At 38.0% G+C, this 20,681-nt stretch overlaps 2 protein-coding genes across 2 annotated transcripts; both read right to left on the bottom strand.

Moving 5' to 3' along the window:
• Positions 1-1,519: 1,519 nt before the first annotated feature.
• Positions 1,520-7,462, bottom strand: LOC103524216 (rho-associated protein kinase 1-like). Its single transcript, XM_008489225.1, has 8 exons — positions 6,697-7,462; positions 6,373-6,476; positions 5,894-6,116; positions 5,091-5,250; positions 4,700-4,830; positions 3,693-3,910; positions 2,883-3,110; positions 1,520-1,741 (listed from the first exon to the last, which is right to left on the bottom strand). Exons 1-8 carry the CDS (start codon positions 7,460-7,462, stop codon positions 1,520-1,522), a joined length of 2,052 nt encoding a protein of 683 aa, XP_008487447.1.
• An 830-nt stretch (positions 7,463-8,292) lies between these two features.
• On the bottom strand, positions 8,293-20,596 carry LOC103524215 (rho-associated protein kinase 2-like). Its single transcript, XM_008489224.1, has 17 exons — positions 20,498-20,596; positions 20,028-20,109; positions 19,776-19,876; positions 19,245-19,400; positions 18,810-18,869; positions 15,443-15,643; positions 13,965-14,211; positions 13,391-13,501; positions 12,996-13,232; positions 12,405-12,457; positions 11,911-12,076; positions 11,464-11,480; positions 11,116-11,370; positions 10,510-10,569; positions 9,867-10,064; positions 9,081-9,246; positions 8,293-8,306 (listed from the first exon to the last, which is right to left on the bottom strand). The coding sequence occupies exons 1-17, from the start codon at positions 20,594-20,596 to the stop codon at positions 8,293-8,295; spliced, it is 2,223 nt and encodes a 740-aa protein (XP_008487446.1).
• Positions 20,597-20,681: the final 85 nt, after the last annotated feature.

Here is a 20,681-nt window from a genome sequence, read left to right as displayed (position 1 = left end):
AAAAAAAGAGATTTTTTATGACAAAAGACGAAATCCTTCATAAGACTATCAAGATTCTGATACATACAATAGATATTTAAATTCGTATACAACCTAATTGTAATATAAAAAAATACAGACATTACAAAAATGTAACAAATAAGGCTCGGTAAAATCACATCCCTAGAAATGGAGATAGTTTAAAAATACATGATCACGTTATCTAAAACGCATTTCAAGTTCAGAGTAGACGAAGAAATATTTTTGGTAACAATGACTCTAGGGTTGTTTGCCAGGCTAGTATCTAATAATACTACAAATGATGATTGGACTGGTATAGTTTGAGGTCTGGAGTAAAACGCAGAAAGACCTTTACTGGAAAGAAAAGGCTTTTCTTTTATTTCTCCCTTACATAGACTCCAAATACTCAGCAGCCTTCAGTGAATGTAGCATCAGATGGTATTTTCTTCACTAAATTTTAAATTGTTGACATGTCAGGCCATCTCTCTAGTTTCCAAGTATCCCTAGCTAGGGCCGGCCTGCTGGATTCGTACAATACCAACCAGAGGCGTAGGAAGCTTGAGCTTACTCATTTGTTAGAAGCATTGGACGGCAGAGTAGCAGAGCGCTGACTGATGGAAAGGTTGTACGGTTTCATCGTGGACCGGGTTGACTCTCTGGGAAAATAAAGTCAGGATTTGATAATTTGACACTTTTTATTTTATACTAAGAATTTTAATAATACAAAACAAGGGGCGAAACTGGTGCGCAGGGCTGCAAGTCATTGTAGAGTATTGAAGAGTCTTTAATAATAAAATTCAGACGTACCTATTTAAATTCTTCTAAAAATCATAACCAAGCTTTTTTATTAGGTTGAGTGCGAAGGGCATCCCACTCGGAAAAGTTTGTTTAGCCAAAACCAGTTGGCCTCAAAGCGATCACTCTAAAGCTGATTGAGACGCCGACGACAAACGCCGACCCCATTTGAACATGGGAAAAGGCGAAGAAGAAGAAGATTTGTGCCTTTATGATTGAGACGCCGACGACAAACGCCGACCCCATTTGAACATGGGAAAAGGCGAAGAAGAAGAAGAAGAAGAAGAAGAAGAAGAAGAAGAAGAAGAAAAAAGACGAAGAAGAAGCAGAAGATTTGTGCCTTTCTTTAATGTGGCAGGACTCTCCAAAAGTAGCTCTTCTACCCAAACACAGAACCTAAACCAGGTAAACTTAAACCGAATTTAAACTCGTTTTGTGGCCCCCGTGATTGAGACGCCGACGACAAACGCCGACCCCATTTGAACATGGGAAAAGGCGAAGAAGAAGAAGAAGAAGAAGAAGAAGAAGAAGAAAAAGAAGAAGAAGAAGAAGAAGAAGAAGAAAGACGAAGAAGAAGATTTGTGCCTTTATTTAATGTGGCAGGACTCCAAAAGTAGCTCTTCTACCCAAACAAAGAACCTAAACCAGGTAAACTTAAACCAAATTTAAACTCGCTTTGTGGCCCCCAGCCTAGGTAAGTTATGGTACTTACTGAGAAAAATAACTACTTACTTCCACACTCAAGGGCAGGTGGGGGGCGTATGATGTGCCAGATAGGTTTGGGGCACACCTCACACGTGGTGGGCATATGATAGGAAATATTTAAAAACTCGTGGCCCTTGAGAGCGATAATGCCGGGCTTTTCGTCTCCCCCTCTCAACACAGCTGGTAACTCTGCGCCCCCGTCTTCAGGCCTGCGGGCCTCACCTTCACCCGCGTATAATAACTGAAATAAATGTAACAATGCTCCAATCATTGACTAAGCTTTGAAACCCCTATTGATAACTCTGCGCCCCCGTCTTCAGGCCTGCGGGCCTCACCTTCACCCGCGTATAATAACTGAAATAAATGTAACAATGCTCCAATCATTAACTAAGCTTTGAAACCCCTATTGTTAATGTAGGGTCCATTTCGGGGGATGGATGTTATTTATAGGGGTTGGATGAAAGAGAACGCCTTGGGCATTAATACCGCCCCCGAGTTAGGATTTTGTCAGTATTTATTTATTTTTTAGTTAGTTTGTTTTGTTTGTTTGTTTATTTGTATCCTATTGTTAATGTAGGGTCCATTTCGGGGGATGGATGTTATTTATAGGGGTTGGATGAAAGAGAACGCCTTGGGCATTAATACCGCCTCCGAGTTAGGATTTTGTCAGAATTTATTTATTTTTTAGTTAGTTTGTTTTGTTTGTTTATTTGTAATATGTATATTGTAATGTAAAGAAATCCTAATAAAGAACAAATAATATTTTGAAATACAAACAAATTTAAGGGCTAGCCTAGTTAATAATAGAAGGGGGATAATGGAATATAATTATATGAACATGAAAATAAAACTATGAGAAGTAAGCTTTCTTTACACAACTCAACAAAGGAGCGTAAGCCTTTTGGCGTAAAAGTAAATGAAAATATCCATGTGACTTACTTGGAATATCCTAGGTATATCTTTGGCATCAGCTCTTATCACATCGCCTTGAGTAACAGATCGAGAACGAACCTCATCTGTTTAGGATAAAGTCAGTCCCGGGGAGAATCGAACCCACGCCTTAGCGCTTACAAGGCAGACGCGTAACTTTCCAATTTAACTAAGCTGGCTATCATCAAATTTATCCTCTCTTTCCCGAGTCATGATACTCTATCTTAATAAACTTTCATTAGCTAAATCCCCTTTAGAGATAAGCTGTTACTCGTAATTTCTCGTTTTTACTGAGCTTGAGCGAAAAGCTTTCTAGGGCTGGAGTTGGCTACAAAAGAATTACGAGTTACAAGTGGTTGCCTTTCGCACTCAACCTTTGCTATTTCTTTAGCAATTTAGCAAAGGAAATTGCAGGTTGACACTTTCATTGAACTATTGTACAAAAACATTACATTACCTTGCACATAGGACTCGTCATTTTCCACATCTGCACTACTCAGGGACGCGGTCTCGCTCCCCAGAGCGGCCAACTTCCCCTGCAATTGTTCGATCTCGGAGTCCTTAGAGTCGAGCTCCATCTGTAGTTTGAGCTTACTCGTGTTCTCCTCTACCACTTGAGATTGCAACTCCTGCAGTTCCTTCTGACACTTGACCACAACCTGGTTGAACTTCTCCCGTTCCTGGTAAAAGATGTATCATATCATGAATTATTTGTGGTAAAGCATAGAGCTTTTTCACAACTTTAGTGGATATCAGAGCATTACTAAGTGCCTCCTTTACTATTAATTTTCATCTACTCGTATCATCAATCTGGTAATGCCCCCACTGGTCGCTACTCGATTAAAGTAGCCACTCTATTGTCCTCAAGAGGCTGAAGGCACCCCGAGCTCCAAGAATAGAGTCGAAAAAACTTCGCCCCCACCGGAAATCGAATACGGGACCTCCGCTGTGCAAGCCTAGTGTGATACCCACTTGGCCACGGAAGTTGTGGTAAAAAAAAATAATGTAAACCTACAGTGTAAATCTCCCTACACTAAAAAATCCACTCCGAGGCTTAGATGTAAGGGCAAACAGCCCTAAAGAATGAAGCTTCTATGAATCCATAGTGTAAAGAATTCACCAACTGGCATACTTTCCCTAGTTAGAGGAAATGTTGAATCTCAAAGGTACCTATAGTATACCAATTTACAAAACACGACAACCTCTCTCTGTAGCCGAAAGGTCTAGGTTCAAATCCCGGACAATACAGGAATTCTCATTACCTGTGTGAGTTCCTGTTGCAGTTTCCGGCATTCCTTCTCTTTTTTCCTCACATCTGCGGACGACGCTTTGCTCTTTCCCTTGCACGTTGTGTTGATGTCCTTCCTGTTCATTATCTCAGCCAGTTTGTTGACAGCCTGGGCCTTGAGAAGTTGTTCTTGTTTGAGTTGCTTGTGAAGTTTCTCCATCTCTTCCGATGAATTGCTCGACTTCCTCAGTTCTAGGGTGGAAAAACGGAGAAATAGATTAAATAGTGGGGTAAATGTTTAAGGTCTCGGGTTCGATGCCCACCATCGACAAAAAATTGTATGTACTTTTCGATGAATTGCTCGACTTCCTCAGTTCTAGGGTGGAAAAACGGAGAAATATATTAAATAGTGGGGTAAATGTTTAAGGTCTCGGGTTCCATGCCCACCATCGACAAAAATTTGTATGTACTTGTTTTTCGATTGCAGATATTTCAACTTTGGTTAGGGACCCTCATCAGACAGGTTACTTCTCAGTGTTCTCGTTTTAACTCAGCACCTAATTGGGAAGTATTGTCTCTGCTCGCCCATCTGATGAGAGGCATACTGGCATACTACGGGATGGGCAAGCTACGACGCAGACCACACGAGTCTGATCTTTTTCGATTGCAGATATTTCAACTTTGGTTAGGGACCCTCATCAGACAGGTTACTTCTCAGTGTTCTCGTTTTAACTCAGCACCTAATTGGGAAGTATTGTCTCTGCTCGCCCATCTGATGAGAGGCATACTGGCATACTACGGGATGGGCAAGCTACGACGCAGACCACACGAGTCTGATCGGATTAAGCAATCTGATGACTTCAAACTCTAAATATCAAAGTGTGGTCCCGAGAGCAATATTATTTCATAACTGCCTCGATGGTTCTGGTCCCTCAGAAAACTAACCTGATTTTCGGTCCCTAACAAAGCTTCTTAGTTGTTCCACTTCAGTAAACCTCAAGAAAAATGGACTTAAAGTGCTTTGACCTTTCTGCTTCTTACCTTCTTTGAGGAGATTGATCTGTTGCTGAAGGTCTTCCCTGTCCTTCATGAGTTGGTCTATAGACTTCTTGTAGTCTACTTCCCTCTCCTTGCCGTTACTCAGAAGACTTTCCTTGGACGATAGGTCCGACCTGTGCTTAGCCATTAGATCCTTTAGTTCTAGCTCCTGAAAGAGTTAATGTAGTGTAAGTGGTTGGTCTGGTGGACTTCATTTTTTTTTTTTTTTTTTTTTTTTTTTTTTTTTTTTTTTGAGAGGGCCAATAAATAGCATGGTCATTCACCCTGGTTCCGAGTTAGTGGGTAGGTACAAATTATTATTATTTTATTTTTTGTATATTTTACTAAAGTGAAGTTAATAAATTAGTTTGATTGAATTTAAACCAGTACTCACCTTAAATCTAAAATTAGAACAGGGTCCGTGTTTTGCTTGTCGTTTTCTGAATTGTAGAAGATGATCTTCTTGGAACTCACAACCACGTATTGCTTCTTCCAGCCATGTCGTTTTATGTTTTGCTTGTTCGGTATGGACACCCAGCCTTCTAGTCTCGAGTCTGCAAAGAGAGAGATTTTTTTTAGAGGTTTGGTAGCAGAACTAAAGAAGAAAAAGACGATGAAGGTAATGAAAGAATTAAAATAGAGGGAATTGTAATGACTATCTATTAACGGAGGTCTTATCGTTCGGAAATCAGACAGAGGAGGGCAGAACAGGAGAAAGCCAGCCGTTACGAGAACGAACCTCATCTGTTTAGGATAAAGTCAGTCCCGGGGAGAATCGAACCCACGCCTTAGCGCTTACAAGGCAGACGCATAACTTTCCAATTTAACTAAGCTGGCTATCATCAATCCGGGGAGAATCGAACCCACGCCTTAGCGCTTACAAGGCAGACGCGTAACTTTCCAATTTAACTAAGCTGGCTATCATCAAATTTATCCTCTCTTTCCCGAGTCATGATACTCTATCTTAATAAACTTTCATTAGCTAAATCCCCTTTAGAGATAAGCTGTTACTCGTAATTTCTCGTTTTTACTGAGCTTGAGCGAAAAGCTTTCTAGGGCTGGAGTTGGCTACAAAAGAATTACGAGTTACAAGTGGTTGCCTTTCGCACTCAACCTTTGCTATTTCTTTAGCAATTTAGCAAAGGAAATTGCAGGTTGACACTTTCATTGAACTATTGTACAAAAACATTACATTACCTTGCACATAGGACTCGTCATTTTCCACATCTGCACTACTCAGGGACGCGGTCTCGCTCCCCAGAGCGGCCAACTTCCCCTGCAATTGTTCGATCTCGGAGTCCTTAGAGTCGAGCTCCATCTGTAGTTTGAGCTTACTCGTGTTCTCCTCTACCACTTGAGATTGCAACTCCTGCAGTTCCTTCTGACACTTGACCACAACCTGGTTGAACTTCTCCCGTTCCTGGTAAAAGATGTATCATATCATGAATTATTTGTGGTAAAGCATAGAGCTTTTTCACAACTTTAGTGGATATCAGAGCATTACTAAGTGCCTCCTTTACTATTAATTTTCATCTACTCGTATCATCAATCTGGTAATGCCGCCACTGGTCGCTACTCGATTAAAGTAGCTACTCTATTGTCCTCAAGAGGCTGAATGCACCTCGAGCTCCAAGAATAGAGTCGAAAAAACTTCGCCCTCACCGGAAATCGAATACGGGACCTCCGCTGTGCAATCCTAGTGTGAGATCTGTTTCTGGTCTTTCGCTTGGATTCAGGACGAGAATTTGGTTTAACAAGTCGACAGCTTCTTCTGGTTTATCTGAAAAGTGAAAGTACACAGATTAGTTTTCAGACTTACCATATAAAAAGCGATAGTCTTTGTTATTAAAATAGTTTAGAGGAAAAGTGATCGTTCATAAATCTTGTCAGAACATCATTGAAAAAATCCAGAAACTCGTACATATGTATGTCCTTTCTGGGTTTTTACAGCCCTCATAAACTAATGTAGGTAGATTTACTGTACAGAAGTACATGCTTACTTTTGAATCCAGCATAGAACTTGTCAGCATGGGGAGGATTAGGTCGAACCAGATTGACAATAAGTTGGAGCTGGTGACTAGTAGACGCTCCTGGGAACAGAGGCTTGGACTGCAACATCTCAGCCAGAATACAACCGAGGCTCCATATATCTACATGATGTGTGTATCTTCTATTCGAGATGAGTATCTCAGGAGCGCGATACCATCGAGTGGCTATGTATTCAGTCAGACACTCTTTACTGTCACTGAGAGATCTTGCCAGGCCCAAGTCTCCTATCTTGATACTACAGCTCTTGTCTATTAGTATATTCGATGGTTTCAAATCCCGATGCATCACTTTACACGCATGAATATAGGAAAGTCCATTGCACAGTTGAAACATAATATATCTGATGTGCACGTCTTTGAGTATTTTATCTCGTATTACTTTGTTCAGATCATTCTCCATGTACTCGAATACAACATAGAGATCCTTGTTATTGACAGCTTTGTAAATATCCAACATGGTGATAATGTTGGGATGCCGCTGAAAGGATTTGAGAAACAAGATTTCTCGGTACGTTCGTTGAGCGTCAGTTTTGTTACGGAAAGCTTCGAATATTTTCTTAATAGCAACATATTGCTTATTGTTCTTATCATATGCCTTGTACACAATACCATAGGCACCCTTGCCTATTCTCTTGTGTATTGTATATTCGGCCAAAATATTGCCGTCCACATTATGTTGAACTTTGTCACCAGACTTGCTAGTCGTATTAGATGTCATTTCCTTGGAATGCCTGGGCTTTTTGATATAGAGATGCCTAATTTGATATACCTATTTATTGATGAGATTTAATCTTTCCTTTCAAATCATTTTAAACACACGTGTTACACACATCAATTGATTGGTAAATTCAAAAAGGATATATTGCCGTCCACATTATGTTGAACTTTGTCACCAGACTTGCTAGTCGTATTAGATGTCATTTCCTTGGAATGCCTGGGCTTTTTGATAGAGATGCCTAATTTGATATACCTATTTATTGATGAGATTTAATCTTTCCTTTCAACCTTTCAAATCATTTTAAACACACGTGTTACACACATCAATTGATTGGTAAATTCAAAAAGGATATATTAATGATCTTTGTGAACTTTTATTCGACACCCTGTAAGAGAAAGTGCTCGGAATAAGAATTCATGAAAATAAAATTCGGTATTAGAGGCACTTTTATTCGACACCCTGTAAGAGAAAGTGCTCGGAATAAGAATTCATGAAAATAAAATTCGGTATTAGAGGCATCATAGCAAATCGCATAAAGCTATCAAACGAGATAGCTCGTAGGTATATATATGTCAATATGAAACCCAATGATTCAATTATGGAAAAGATTGTTGTTTTCAAATTTCGGGAACTTGGCCATTAGGTCATTCTCCCAAAAGATTAAAAATTATTTGGTTCAAGTTAAAACAGCTGAAGGTTAAAATGAAGATGAAATGAAAATTAAAGATATTTAAAACCAAACTGATTCAATTATGGAAAAGATTGTTGTTTTCAAATTTCGGGAACTTGGCCATTAGGTCATTCTCCCAAAAGATTAAAAATTATTTGGTTTAAGTTAAAACAGCTGAAAGTTAAAATGAAGATGAAATGAAAATTAAAGATATTTAAAACCAAACCAGACTGAACTTGGGGTTAAAATTTCCCTCGACTGAAAACTGAAAGGTAAGTGAAGCAACAGTTGTAGTTATAGCCACAATAATATCAAAATTTACTCCAGCATGGTGGGTCGTTATCGTTATACTCGTTATGTCTGTGGTATGATTTCATGGAAAATTTCGAGTTCCAAAAAGAGATGAAAAAAAATCACCAAAAATGAGGTCCAAATTTTTAAATAATAAAATAACACTTAAATGCTTATTTCGTTGGTATAAAGATAATTAAATAAAATAAATCAATATGTACTTAGATAAAAAAATAAATAAATAAAAAAAAAATCACGAAAATAAGACGACCATCAAAACACGAAATAAAATTAAAGGTTTGATAAGATAAATAGGAATGTTGTTCTCTCCGAAACTTTCACTCGGGAGTAACAAGTTATGTAGATAAGGGGGATGATGGTACGAGCGGTAGCTATGGTGACATTTCAGTCTGTTATTCGGGGGTTCGATGAACACAAGACAAAAAGCAAGATGTCACGACCTTACACCGGAAAATACTTTTCCTTTTAAGAAAAAGAAAGGAAAAATGTGTGTGTATTTATGTAAATAAATAATGTAATGGTTCTGGTCCCTAACAAAACTAACCTGATTTTCGGTCCCTAACAAAGCTTCTTAGTTGTTCCACTTCAGTTAACCTAAAGAAAAACTTAAAGTGCTTTGACCTTTCTGCTTCTTACCTTCTTTGAGGAGATTGATCTGTTGCTGAAGGTCTTCCCTGTCCTTCATGAGTTGGTCTATAGACTTCTTGTAGTCTACTTCTCTCTCCTTGCCGTTACTCAGAAGACTTTCCTTGGACGATAGGTCCGACCTGTGCTTAGCCATTAAATCCTTCAGTTCTAGCTCCTGAAAGAGTTAATGTAGTGTAAGTGGTTGGTCTGGTGGACTTCGGATATGGAAGTATTTTGGGTCTAAATTAGGTTTTAAAACACAGTCTGATCATTGAGAAACGAGATTTTTGATAACAAATTAAAACACAGTGTGATCATTGAGAAACGAGATTTTTGATAACAAAGTATGAATTTACTTTCGTAACTTTTTGGTACATATGAATTTACTGATTTTTTTCTGGAATAAAATAAAATGGAATTAAAATAAATAAATAAATAAAAGTATGAATTTACTTTCGTAACTTTTTGGTACATATGAATTTACTGATTTTTTTCTGGAATAAAATAAAATGGAATTAAATTTACTTTCGTAACTTTTTGGTACATATGAATTTATTGATTTTTTTCTGGAATAAAATAAAATGGAATGAAAATGAATAAATAAAGGAACCAATTATCCTTTTGCGTTTTTTACAAGAATTCATGTTTCATAGGATCTCTTATCTTGTCCTCCTCTATTCGATTTCGATGCAATAAGACCTCTGTTATTACAGTTCCCTCTTTCTAAGACCTTTTATTGCCTTCATTGTTTTTTCCTTCTCGAGTTCCAAACGTCTTTCTAAGACGTTTTATTACCTTCATTGTTTTTTCCTTCTCAAGTTCCCCCACAGTTTCCTCAGCTATGCTTCTAGCCAGAGCCTCACTATCCGCTCTAGCCACGGCTAGCTGTAACCTATGTGTCAGATCTCCTCTCTCCTCTTCAAGCTCGAGAATGTTTCGACTTCGCTCATCCAGTTCTTCTTTCAACTCGTGAGCCTGGGTTTTGTACAAGGTCTGTAAAATGGGAACACGACAAAAAGCATTAGAACGTGTAGGGCATAGTCTAACTAACCGGGCACGGGAAAGGGGGGGACGGGACGGCCATGTTAGATCGGAACCTATGAGTCCACCGAAAAGATAAAAGCTGGGGCTTACGAAGCTGAATAATTCAGGGGATAAGTCCATTCCAGATCAAGCTTAAATATATAAGTATCCAATCCCAAAGGGTGGGGCTTACCAAGTAATCTAACATGGTCACTTTGAATCGAGTATCCCCTAATCTCTTTCCTACTGTGTATTATTGTGTATACTTCTTTACCCTATTTCCCAGGGACTCCCTAAAATATTGACGAATTGAAGATCACGCTGAGGAGGAAAAACATCTGAGGTTTTGTACAAGGTCTGTAAAATGGGAACACGACAAAAAGCATTAGAACGTGTAGGGCATAGTCTAACTAACCGGGCACGGGAAAGGAGGGGACGGGACGGCCATGTTAGATCGGAGGGTTTTGTACAAGGTCTGCAAAATGGGAACACGACAAAAAGCATTAGAACGTGTAGGGCATAGTCTAACTAACCGGGCACGGGAAAGGGGGGGACGGGACGGCCATCTTAGATCGGAACCTATGAGTCCACCGAAAAGATAAAAGCTGGGGCTTACGAAGCTGAATAATTCAGGGGATAAGTCCATTCCAGATCAAGCTTAAATATATAAGTATCCAATCCCAAAGGGTGGGGCTTACCAAGTAATCTAACATGGTCACTTTGAATCGAGTATCCCCTAATCTCTTTCCTACTGTGTATTATTGTGTATACTTCTTTACCCTATTTCCCAGGGACTCCCTAAAATATTGACGAATTGAAGATCACGCTGAGGAGGAAAAACATCTGAATAGATACGTAGATGATAGATACGTACGGAAAGATTGTGTGAATCAAGACCTGGATGAGAAAAAAAATATCAGAACATGAGGTACACAATAGAGCTGCCTGGAAAAGATCAAAATGAAACACCGACCCTATTTAATTAGGAAAAGGCTAGGAAGAAGACTAGATAGATACTTACGGAAAAATACTGTTCAGTTTCAAGCTGATCCTGCAACTCTTTCATCTGCAAATCCTCCACGGATCGTTTCGTCTTCAGCTTGTGATATTCCTCCTCAATATTCCTCTTAGCCTCTCGCAACATAGCCACCTCATGACTAAGTTGTTCTTCTCGGGCCTTCAGATGAGCTGCTTCCGACGTTTGAACACTCAGATCTGACTGGAGGGAAAACTTCTTCGCTTGTTCCTGTTCCACTTGGGACTGCAAGGTTTTACTCTGGAAATTCGGGAAAAATAATCAAGACAGAGTTTATTACAGGTTCACATTTAGGTCTAGAGATCACTAACTGCATCGGCCAAAGAAAAATACATCAGTGTGGCGCAACACTGGAAAGGATCAATTTAGTCATAACCGGACAAGGAAAGTAAGTATTTAGGTGAGAGGAGTTTATGAGGATAGTTATAAATTAAACTTAGGACAGTGTTTGTACCTTTTCCAGTTCTTGTCTTAACTCAGCACCTAAATGGGAAGTATTGTCTCTGCTCGCCCATCTGATGAGAGGCAAACTGGCCAACTACAGGATGGGCATACTACGACGCAGACTACACGAGTCTGATTGGATTAAGCAATCTGATGACTTCAAACTCTAAATATCAAAGTGTGGTCCCGAGAGCAATATTATTTCATAACTGCCTCGATGGTTCTGGTCCCTAACAAAACTAACCTGATTTTCGGTCCCTAACAAAGCTTCTTAGTTGTTCCACTTCAGTTAACCTAAAGAAAAACTTAAAGTGCTTTGACCTTTCTGCTTCTTACCTTCTTTGAGGAGATTGATCTGTTGCTGAAGGTCTTCCCTGTCCTTCATGAGTTGGTCTATAGACTTCTTGTAGTCTACTTCTCTCTCCTTGCCGTTACTCAGAAGACTTTCCTTGGACGATAGGTCCGACCTGTGCTTAGCCATTAGATCCTTAAGTTCTAGCTCCTGAAAGAGTTAATGTAGTGTAAGTGGTTGGTCTGGTGGACTTCGGATATGGAAGTATTTTGGGTCTAAATTAGGTTTTAAAACACAGTGTGATCATTGAGAAACGAGATTTTTGATAACAAAGTATGAATTTACTTTCGTAACTTTTTGGTACATATGAATTTATTTAAGCAATCTGATTTGATAAAAAGTTTGGAATCATTAATCTTAACATCACTAAAGTTTGTAATGTTTGTATAATACAATAGTCCGTCCCTTATACCTTTTTTATTACTATTGTAATAATAAAGGAAGGACGGACTAAAAAGAGGGAAATTAAAGGACAAACCAAATAGGACCAGAGGAAATGCGTGAAGAAGACCAAACTAAGAACTACAAAGACTACTGGGCAAAACAAAACAGTAGTGTTTGATATACATAATTATTACGTATACAATGTAAAGGAAATATTACCTCTGAATATACATTCCATCCTCACTGCACGGGAGAGCAAGAAGTAGAATAACATAAAATGACAAGAATTATTATCGGATTGTTTTTTTTTTTTTTTCAAGGAACTGTAACAACGGAGGTCTTGTCGTCGTAAAATCGAAGAGTGAAGGAGGTCAGGAGAAAGACACGCGTTTCAAAAACGAGCCTTATCTGTTTAAAATACAGTTTGCCCTTGACGGGAATCGAACCCACGGTATACATAAAATACAATAGAATATACCTTGTTTATCCTGCTGGGATAGGACTGTAAAGTGCCTTTACCCCCACAGTCTAACCAAGGTCTCATATATTTTGACATAATATGTATTATGGGGGTATAGCACTTTATCTTTTAACCTAATGCATATCCCCTATTAACCGAGGCCTCTAGTATGGAAGCCTATTATAATACAGACTAAGCCACCCTACGAAAGGTCATTTATCTTACCTTTAACAATTTCCACACTGGCTTCTTCCTTGTTGACCATGCGCGATTTCTGCGTCTCCTCATGCGCTCTCACTTCCTGCTGATATTGGGCCTGCGCCGCTTTCAGTTCCAGGGAAAGCGAGGCACATTCCTTCTCCAGACTCGACACTTTCTCTCCCAGATGACGATTGTCTTCGGCAAGCTGAAGCTCGCGATGTTTGTTCCGCTCCAACTCTGTGTTAAGTGCCTGAAGACGACCTGGAGAATTGAAAGGGATGGTTTAGTCTCTATAAAGGGGTCTCCACACATAGTCGACCGGCCGTCGATCGATCTTAGGAAATCACTAACTAGAATAAATCTTGTTTATCCTGCCGGAAGGGCCTGCGCCGCTTTCAGTTCCAGGGAAAGCGAGGCACATTCCTTCTCCAGACTCGACACTTTCTCTCCCAGATGACGATTGTCTTCAGCCAGCTGAAGCTCGCGATGTTTGTTCCGCTCCAACTCTGTGTTGAGTGCCTGAAGACGACCTGGAGAATTGAAAGGGATGGTTTAGTCTCTATAAAGGGGTGTCCACATACTAGAATAAATCTTGTTTATCCTGCCGGAGTGAGACTGAAAGGTCTCTTTACTTCCGTAATGTGACCAAGAATACAATAGTTTTTATTGCAAATAAAACCAAGGACGTACCATATACATATATAATTATTATACATAGGTATTTGTAAAGATGTAAAGTCTAAGAACCTGAGAGAGTAAACCCTTTACTCGAGCAGTAGGCTACTACTATTCTTGTAGTCAAATTCTCAAATTATTTCCATACCTCGGCTGGGATTGAACCCACGCCCTCTTGTTTACCAGGCGAGCGTCTTGACCACCACACCGCCGAGGCAGGTACGACCATGAGATTCTCCATAGAGTCCATTTAGTTAAACTATGCAAACGTTACTACGAATTTGAACTTTAAAGGATACGTGAGGATATCTTCCATACCTTCAAGTTCTTTGTGTAGATTGACAGCCTGCGTTTTCGAGCTTCGCTCCTGGGATATCTTCGCCTGCAATGTTGCTACCTCTTGCTGTAGCGTGTCCCGCTCCATCTCCAGTGTTGCCAGAATGTTCTGCAACTCCACCACCATTTGTTCTCCTGCTGATTTGGCCACAGTGAGCTCGGCAGATTGTTTGCGAAGTCGGGTGGCAGTCTCCGCTTCTGTTTTCAGTTTTTCGTGCATGTCTGAAATCTGAAATAAAACCGAAGGAAGTGTTTTTTCATGGTTTTCTTTGATCAAGTTTTTTTTTAAGACGTTTGATAGAGGGAACTTTCGGGATAGGCAGTTCCGGCCTACACTTCTTATCTGGTCCCCATATACTTCGAGGATGCTGATCAAGGCCAGACAATGAAACGCGTAGGAAGAAAGTCTGCCGGGTTTGCCTTCGAGAAACCCCGGAGAACCGCTTTAATCCATTCAGGATCAATCGTTCCGATACGGCGGGAAATTGAAATCCACGGCCTAGCCTTCAAGCAGCAGAACGCTCTACCCAACAAGCTAACTAGGCTGGCAATCGTCGAGTTTAAATTGGTATTCCACTTCGTTTCAATTCATGAAATCACTTCACTTACGTTTTTCTAAACTCGCTATCCTCTATCATTTGGTTTGCTGATTGTTTTATTCATTTCTCTTGTTCTTTGTTTTGTTCATCTCCCCAGCTTTCGTTTGTACGACCTGTAGGTTGACTTCTGCCTTCTTCTTAGTTTCTGACTCATTGTCCGCCCTCCGTTGAGACTGAAGAAGAAAATCGGTTTATTATTATTGAAACTGATAAAATCGTTTTTTTACTTTGATTACGGATGTACTTATAAATTCTTACTTATTGAGATACAAAACATAAATCAAAAAAATAACTAGATAAATGTTGTAATGCTTTGTGGTAAAGCAGAGAGCTTTCTCACGTTAACTTGTGGTATCACAGCATTACAAGTCTCTCATTACTCAATCATATTCTATTATCTCTTCGACTTGTAAATGCCGCCACTAGTCGCTACTCGATTAAAGTAGCTACTCAATTGCTCACAGGCTGAGTGCACCGCGAACTCCAAAGCACAGAGCCGAAAAAAACTTGGCCCCGCCGGGAATCGAACCCGGGACCTCCTGCGTGCAAGCCTAGTGTGATACCCACTCGGCCACGGAGGTTGCTAAAAAAAAAAAAAAAAGCGATAACAAATATGATGATTGAGTAAATGAAAGACTTGTAATACTGTGATAAAAAAAGGTGTAGGTATGTTTTCAATTGATGAAATATTTTGCGATTGGTTGGTATTCAAGGGCTAGGGCACTCCTGTTGAGACACTAATGGCTAGGGAACTATTGTATGAAGCATCCTGATTGGTTGATTTTAAACTTTTTAGCCAATCAGATTGCTTAATTTCATAATTTTAAACCAATTTTAAATTTTAATTCAAAATAAACTCACCTCTTTGAGATCATGCCTCAGAATGGTGAGATTCTTCTCCAGCTGACCCATTTCATCCCGTAGCGCTGTCTCTCTCGCACTCACAGCCTCGTATTGCTCACTCAACTGTCTCTGTCTCTCTTCTAGCTGACTCATCTCCCGTCTCTCTCGCTCCAGTAGGTCTTTCAGTTCACCATTAGCTTGGCCTCCGTTGGGAATTGCCTGGAAAAAAGAAAATGAAATAGAACTCATATCTTCCATATGTGTGAAACAATCAGCAATGGATAGTTCCTAGAAAATATCCAACACCATTTTAACTAAATATTTGAGTAAGAAACTACCAAGAAAATGTGAAATGTTAATTTTGATTAGAGTAAACATGACATTGGTAGGTAGTAAGTACCTACCAAGCTGTTGAAAAAAAATAAAAAAAAAAGAGAGAGAGAGAACTATCAGCAATGGATAGTTCCTAGAAAATATCCAACACCATTTTAACTAAATATTTGAGTAAGAAACTACCAAGAAAATGTGAAATATTAATTTTGATTAGAGTAAACATGACATTGGTAGGTAGTAAGTACCTACCAAGCTGTTGAAAAAAATAAAAAAAAAGAGAGAGAGAGAGAGAAATTTACTTCTAGAAATTTAGAGTAACAAATAATTACATACCACACGAGTTAAATTATCAGTATAGAATAGCTACATCAGCTAGGAAAGAAAAAATTAATAAATGAGGAAAACTTACGTTGTCCACCTGAAAGCCATGCAAATGCAAGAAGCACATGAAACAGAAGAAATCAAACCCAAAACTAAATTAGTAAACTTGGACATACACAGGTAAGAACAAGGAAAACTAACTAAACTGCATTTGAATTGTTTCTCTCTCATCTGTTGCGTTGTCCACCTGAAAGCCATGCAAATGCAAGAAGCACATGAAACAGAAGAAATCAAACCCAAAACTAAATTAGTAAACTTGGACATAACGTACATAGGTAAGAACAAGGAAAACTAACTAAACTGCATCTGAATTGTTTCTCTCTCATCTGTTGTTTTCATTTTTAGTTATAGGTAAAGTTTTTTTTTCTTATTTGATATAGACTTTTTCGATAAGGGTTGGAGTTTTAGTTAAAAAGGAATAAGTACACATGCTAATACTGTTCTTTGACTACTAGATGGTAACATTCCCAACTGACAGTAGGAATACCCGAATTGAGAGTGAGAAATAGAGAAAGGTTTCGAATCATACAAAGTATCAATACTCACCATATCCGATGTTTTACTAACATTTCCCGAACTGAAAAGTCTGGAAATAAAAACAAAGAGAATTAGACTATGTACTTTTGAAAAAAAAAAAAAAAAAAAAAATAAAAAATAAATTAAAGTAAATAATTGTATACATATTTAGAAGACCGAAAAAAAAGCAACGATCAAGATTAATCCTTTAACGATATTGCTATTTGCTATCCTGTCGAAATTATGACCTGTGTACTTGTTATACAAGCTTCACTTAAAATCTTAAAAAAGTTTTTTAACGCCACGCCATCGCGATTCAAATGAGGATCTCTAGTTTGCAGAACTAGTGTGATCCGTGATTCCTACTAGGCTTCAATATCCAAATACATCTAAATCATGATTTATTTGCGGTAAAGCTTCTGAGAGCTTCTTCACAATTTCTGTGGATATCACAGCATTACTAAGAGTCTCCCTTACTATTTCTTCTGACATTTCTATAATTTTCCTTTTTACTCTGGTTATGCCCCGACAGGTCGTATTAAAGTACCTTAAAATAGTTACTCAACTGTCCTCATGACTTCTTCACAATTTCTGTGGATATCACAGCATTACTAAGAGTCTCCCTTACTATTTCTTCTGACATTTCTATAATTTTCCTTTTTACTTTGGTAATGCCGCCACTGGTCACTACTAGATTAAAGTAGCTACTCAATCGTCCTCACGAGGCTGAAGAGAATATAGCGTCTCATACATAATGGAATTTGTATTAGCAGATGCACATTGAACTAAAACCAATCAAATTGGAGTGACGTGCATAACAAGATATCGTAGATTCGTAGAAGCCTAACTCATCCTGGCTATCTGGCCCCTACACCTAAGCCTCAGATTGGGCTTTTTGTGTAGGTATCGTAAATTTATTTATTTCCCCTTTTATTTCTTCCCCCCTTTTTGAGAGAGATTTGATAGAGGGAACTGTAACAATGGATTTCTCACTGTCAGAGAATATGAGAACAGAATGAGAGAGAGAGCCAGCCAGCCAGCTGTTCTGAGAACAAACCTTTGTTTAGGATAAAGTTTACCCCAGGTGGGAATCGAACCCGCAACATACCACTTAAAAAGCAGGTGCACTACCCTCCAATCTAACTAGGCAATCAGAGCATGCTCTCTCTCTTTCTTTGAATAAAATGAGTGTCAATACAGTCTAAACAGACTTTGCCTTTATGAGTAGGTTGTATGTTGATCATTTACATGTTATTTATATTAATAACATGTATTCTTCTTGAAGGAGAATATAGCGTCTCATACATAATGGAATTTGTATTAGCAGATGCACATTGAACTAAAACCAATCAAATTGGAGTGACGTGCATAACTAGATATCGTAGATTCGTAGAAGCTTAACTCATCCTGGCTATCTGGCCCCTACACCTAAGCCTCAGATTGGGCTTTTTGTGTAAGTATCGTAAATTTATTTATTTCCTTTTTTATTTCTTCCCCCCTTTTTGAGAGAGAGAGGTTTGATAGAGGGAACTGTAACAATGGATTTCTCACTGTCAGAGAATATGAAAACAGAATGAGAGAGAGAGCCAGCTGTTCTGAGAACAAACCTTTGTTTAGGATAAAGTTTACCCCACGTGGGAATCGAACCCGCAACATACCGCTTAAAAAGCAGGTGCACTACCCTCCAATCTAACTAGGCAATCAGAGCATGCTCTCTCTCTCTCTCTTCTTTGAATAAATTGAGTGTCAATACAGTCTAAACAGACTTTGCCTTTATGAGTAGGTTGCATGTTGATCATTTACATGCTATTTATATTAATAACATGTATTCTTCTTGAAGAAAAAAAAAAGTAAAAATGGAAAATACACAGCCCTCATTAAAATAAAAAAATATTGATTAAAAAATTGAAACAGAGGTTTTGGTCAAAGGCATAGCATTGTTATTTCAGGCCTGACTTCATTCAGGTACCTACAATGAAATTTTCTGCTAACTTACCTGTTTCATTTCTTACCATTTACAGAGGTTTTGGTCAAAGGCATAGCATTGTTATTTCAGGCCTGACTTCATTCAGGTACCTACAATGAAATTTTCTGCTAACTTACCTTTTTCATTTCTTACCATTTCATACAACTTACCATACAACATACAACTTACCATTTCAAATTTACTGAGCAGTTTCATTGCATATACTCGTTTTGTTGAGATATGTCGCACCTGAAAGTTTAAACATAAATTAATAATTATCAATTTGAACCATGTATAGGTATTATGGTTCAAGAGTCTTAAATAAAATAAAATACAAACTTCATGTACACATGTGAATATCATGATATCAAACTTATTGATGTAAGTACGTATCTGTAATTCAAAATTTGAATAATTTGTAGGTTATAAATTTATTGTCCACATCAAGGAACAAAGTGTTATCTAAGTTTTAAATGAAGAATATCTCTTTCAATAAATCATCATGTCTGTTCATTTGTTCTGAGACTTTTGAACAACTTGAAGGGGTTGTCCAATTTTAATGAACTTTAGCCTTTAAAAGTGAAGGTTTATAGTTTACTTAACAACTAGTTAGTAGATACTCACCAGTTGAACCTCTCCAAAAGCACCTCTACCAATAACTTTGATCAGCTCAAAGTCTTCTGTTTTCATCCGATTTTTACATACTTCTCTGGCCACTTGATCATCTGAAGAAAAAATCAGTTTCATTGCATATACTCGTTTTGTTGAGATATGTCGCACCTGAAAGTTTAAACATAAATTAATAATTATCAATTTGAACCATGTACCGGTATTATGGTTCAAGAGTCTTAAATAAAATAAAATACAAACTTCATGTACACATGTGAATATCATGATATCAAACTTATTGATGTAAGTACGTATCTGTAATTCAAAATTTGAATAATTTGTAGGTTATAAATTTATTGTCCACATCAAGGAACAAAGTGTTATCTAAGTTTTAAATGAAGAATATCTCTTTCAATAAATCATCATGTCTGTTCATTTGTTCTGAGACTTTTGAACAACTTGAAGGGGTTGTCCAATTTTAATGAACTTTAGCCTTTAAAAGTGAAGGTTTATAGTTTACTTAACAACTAGTTAGTAGATACTCACCAGTTGAACCTCTCCAAAAGCACCTCTACCAATAACTTTGATCAGCTCAAAGTCTTCTGTTTTCATCCGATTTTTACATACTTCTCTGGCCACTTGATCATCTGAAGAAAAAATAATATTAAATAAATTATGAGTACCTATTTTTCTTCTTCTTCTTCTTCTTTGTCAAAGAAAAAAAAAATCTGGTGTGAACATCACACGACTTTCTATTACATTAAGTCGGACAGGTACCTATCAATCTACAATACTTACACCTGTGCATGAATGCCTCCACATTTTTCATTCGCTTCACATTATGATGTTCACAGTCTGCTACAAGAGCTTGCACAGTATCCTATGAAAGAAAATCAGATTTTTATTAACATTGGAATAATACTGTACCTATTTATAACATCTTTAGAATAAAAGGTCATCTATAAAATCTGATTAATTAAAGGAGTTTATGGCAATGTTGAACTTGTAAAAAATGTGCATTTTTATGATTGAAATTAAAACATCTTTCCTAACTGAGTATATGTCTCCCTTCTAGACGATAAAAAGAAAGAGGTTCTTTCACATTATGTTATGTGAAAAAACTGCATTTACAACACCAGGATTTTTTCCCCCCTAATTTAACACTAAGAAAAAAATGCCCAACAAATTAACTTGCAGTTCTTAAAGTTTAAAATTTATAGGCATTTACCAAAAAGTTACTTTATTTCTAATTTTTGATGCAAACTTACCAAAAGACAATCTACATTTATCACACTTCTAGGATCTTGGATTTTCTCTTCAAGGTATTTCAACCTACGCTTTCTGTCTTCATCTTTCATGTGCTCCATTGTGAAGGTCTATAAAAAACACACAAAATATTAAAAATAAATCTGATTTTGATGTAATGTTCAACACAGAAAGAAGTTCAACACG

The sequence above is a fragment of the Diaphorina citri genome, unplaced genomic scaffold (assembly GCF_000475195.1).
Source record: "Diaphorina citri unplaced genomic scaffold, Diaci psyllid genome assembly version 1.1 scaffold88, whole genome shotgun sequence".
NCBI lineage: Eukaryota > Metazoa > Arthropoda > Insecta > Hemiptera > Psyllidae > Diaphorina > Diaphorina citri.
This window is presented reverse-complemented; position numbering and strand designations above follow the sequence as displayed.

Coding starts and splice junctions, on each gene's coding strand:
- LOC103524216 (XM_008489225.1), bottom strand. CDS start 7,462: ATGACATCTAATACGACTAGCAAGTCTGGTGACAAAGTTCAACATAAT. Junction 5,251..5,893: donor TGACGAGTCCTATGTGCAAG/GTAATGTAATGT, acceptor CTCTCTTTGCAG/ACTCGAGACTAGAAGGCTGG. Junction 3,911..4,699: donor GATCAATCTCCTCAAAGAAG/GTAAGAAGCAGA, acceptor TTTCCACCCTAG/AACTGAGGAAGTCGAGCAAT.
- LOC103524215 (XM_008489224.1), bottom strand. CDS start 20,596: ATGGAGCACATGAAAGATGAAGACAGAAAGCGTAGGTTGAAATACCTT. Junction 15,644..18,809: donor TGCTCAGTAAATTTGAAATG/GTAAGTTGTATG, acceptor TCTTTTTTCCAG/GCAATTCCCAACGGAGGCCA. Junction 14,212..15,442: donor TGAGGCATGATCTCAAAGAG/GTGAGTTTATTT, acceptor GTTTTATTTCAG/ATTTCAGACATGCACGAAAA.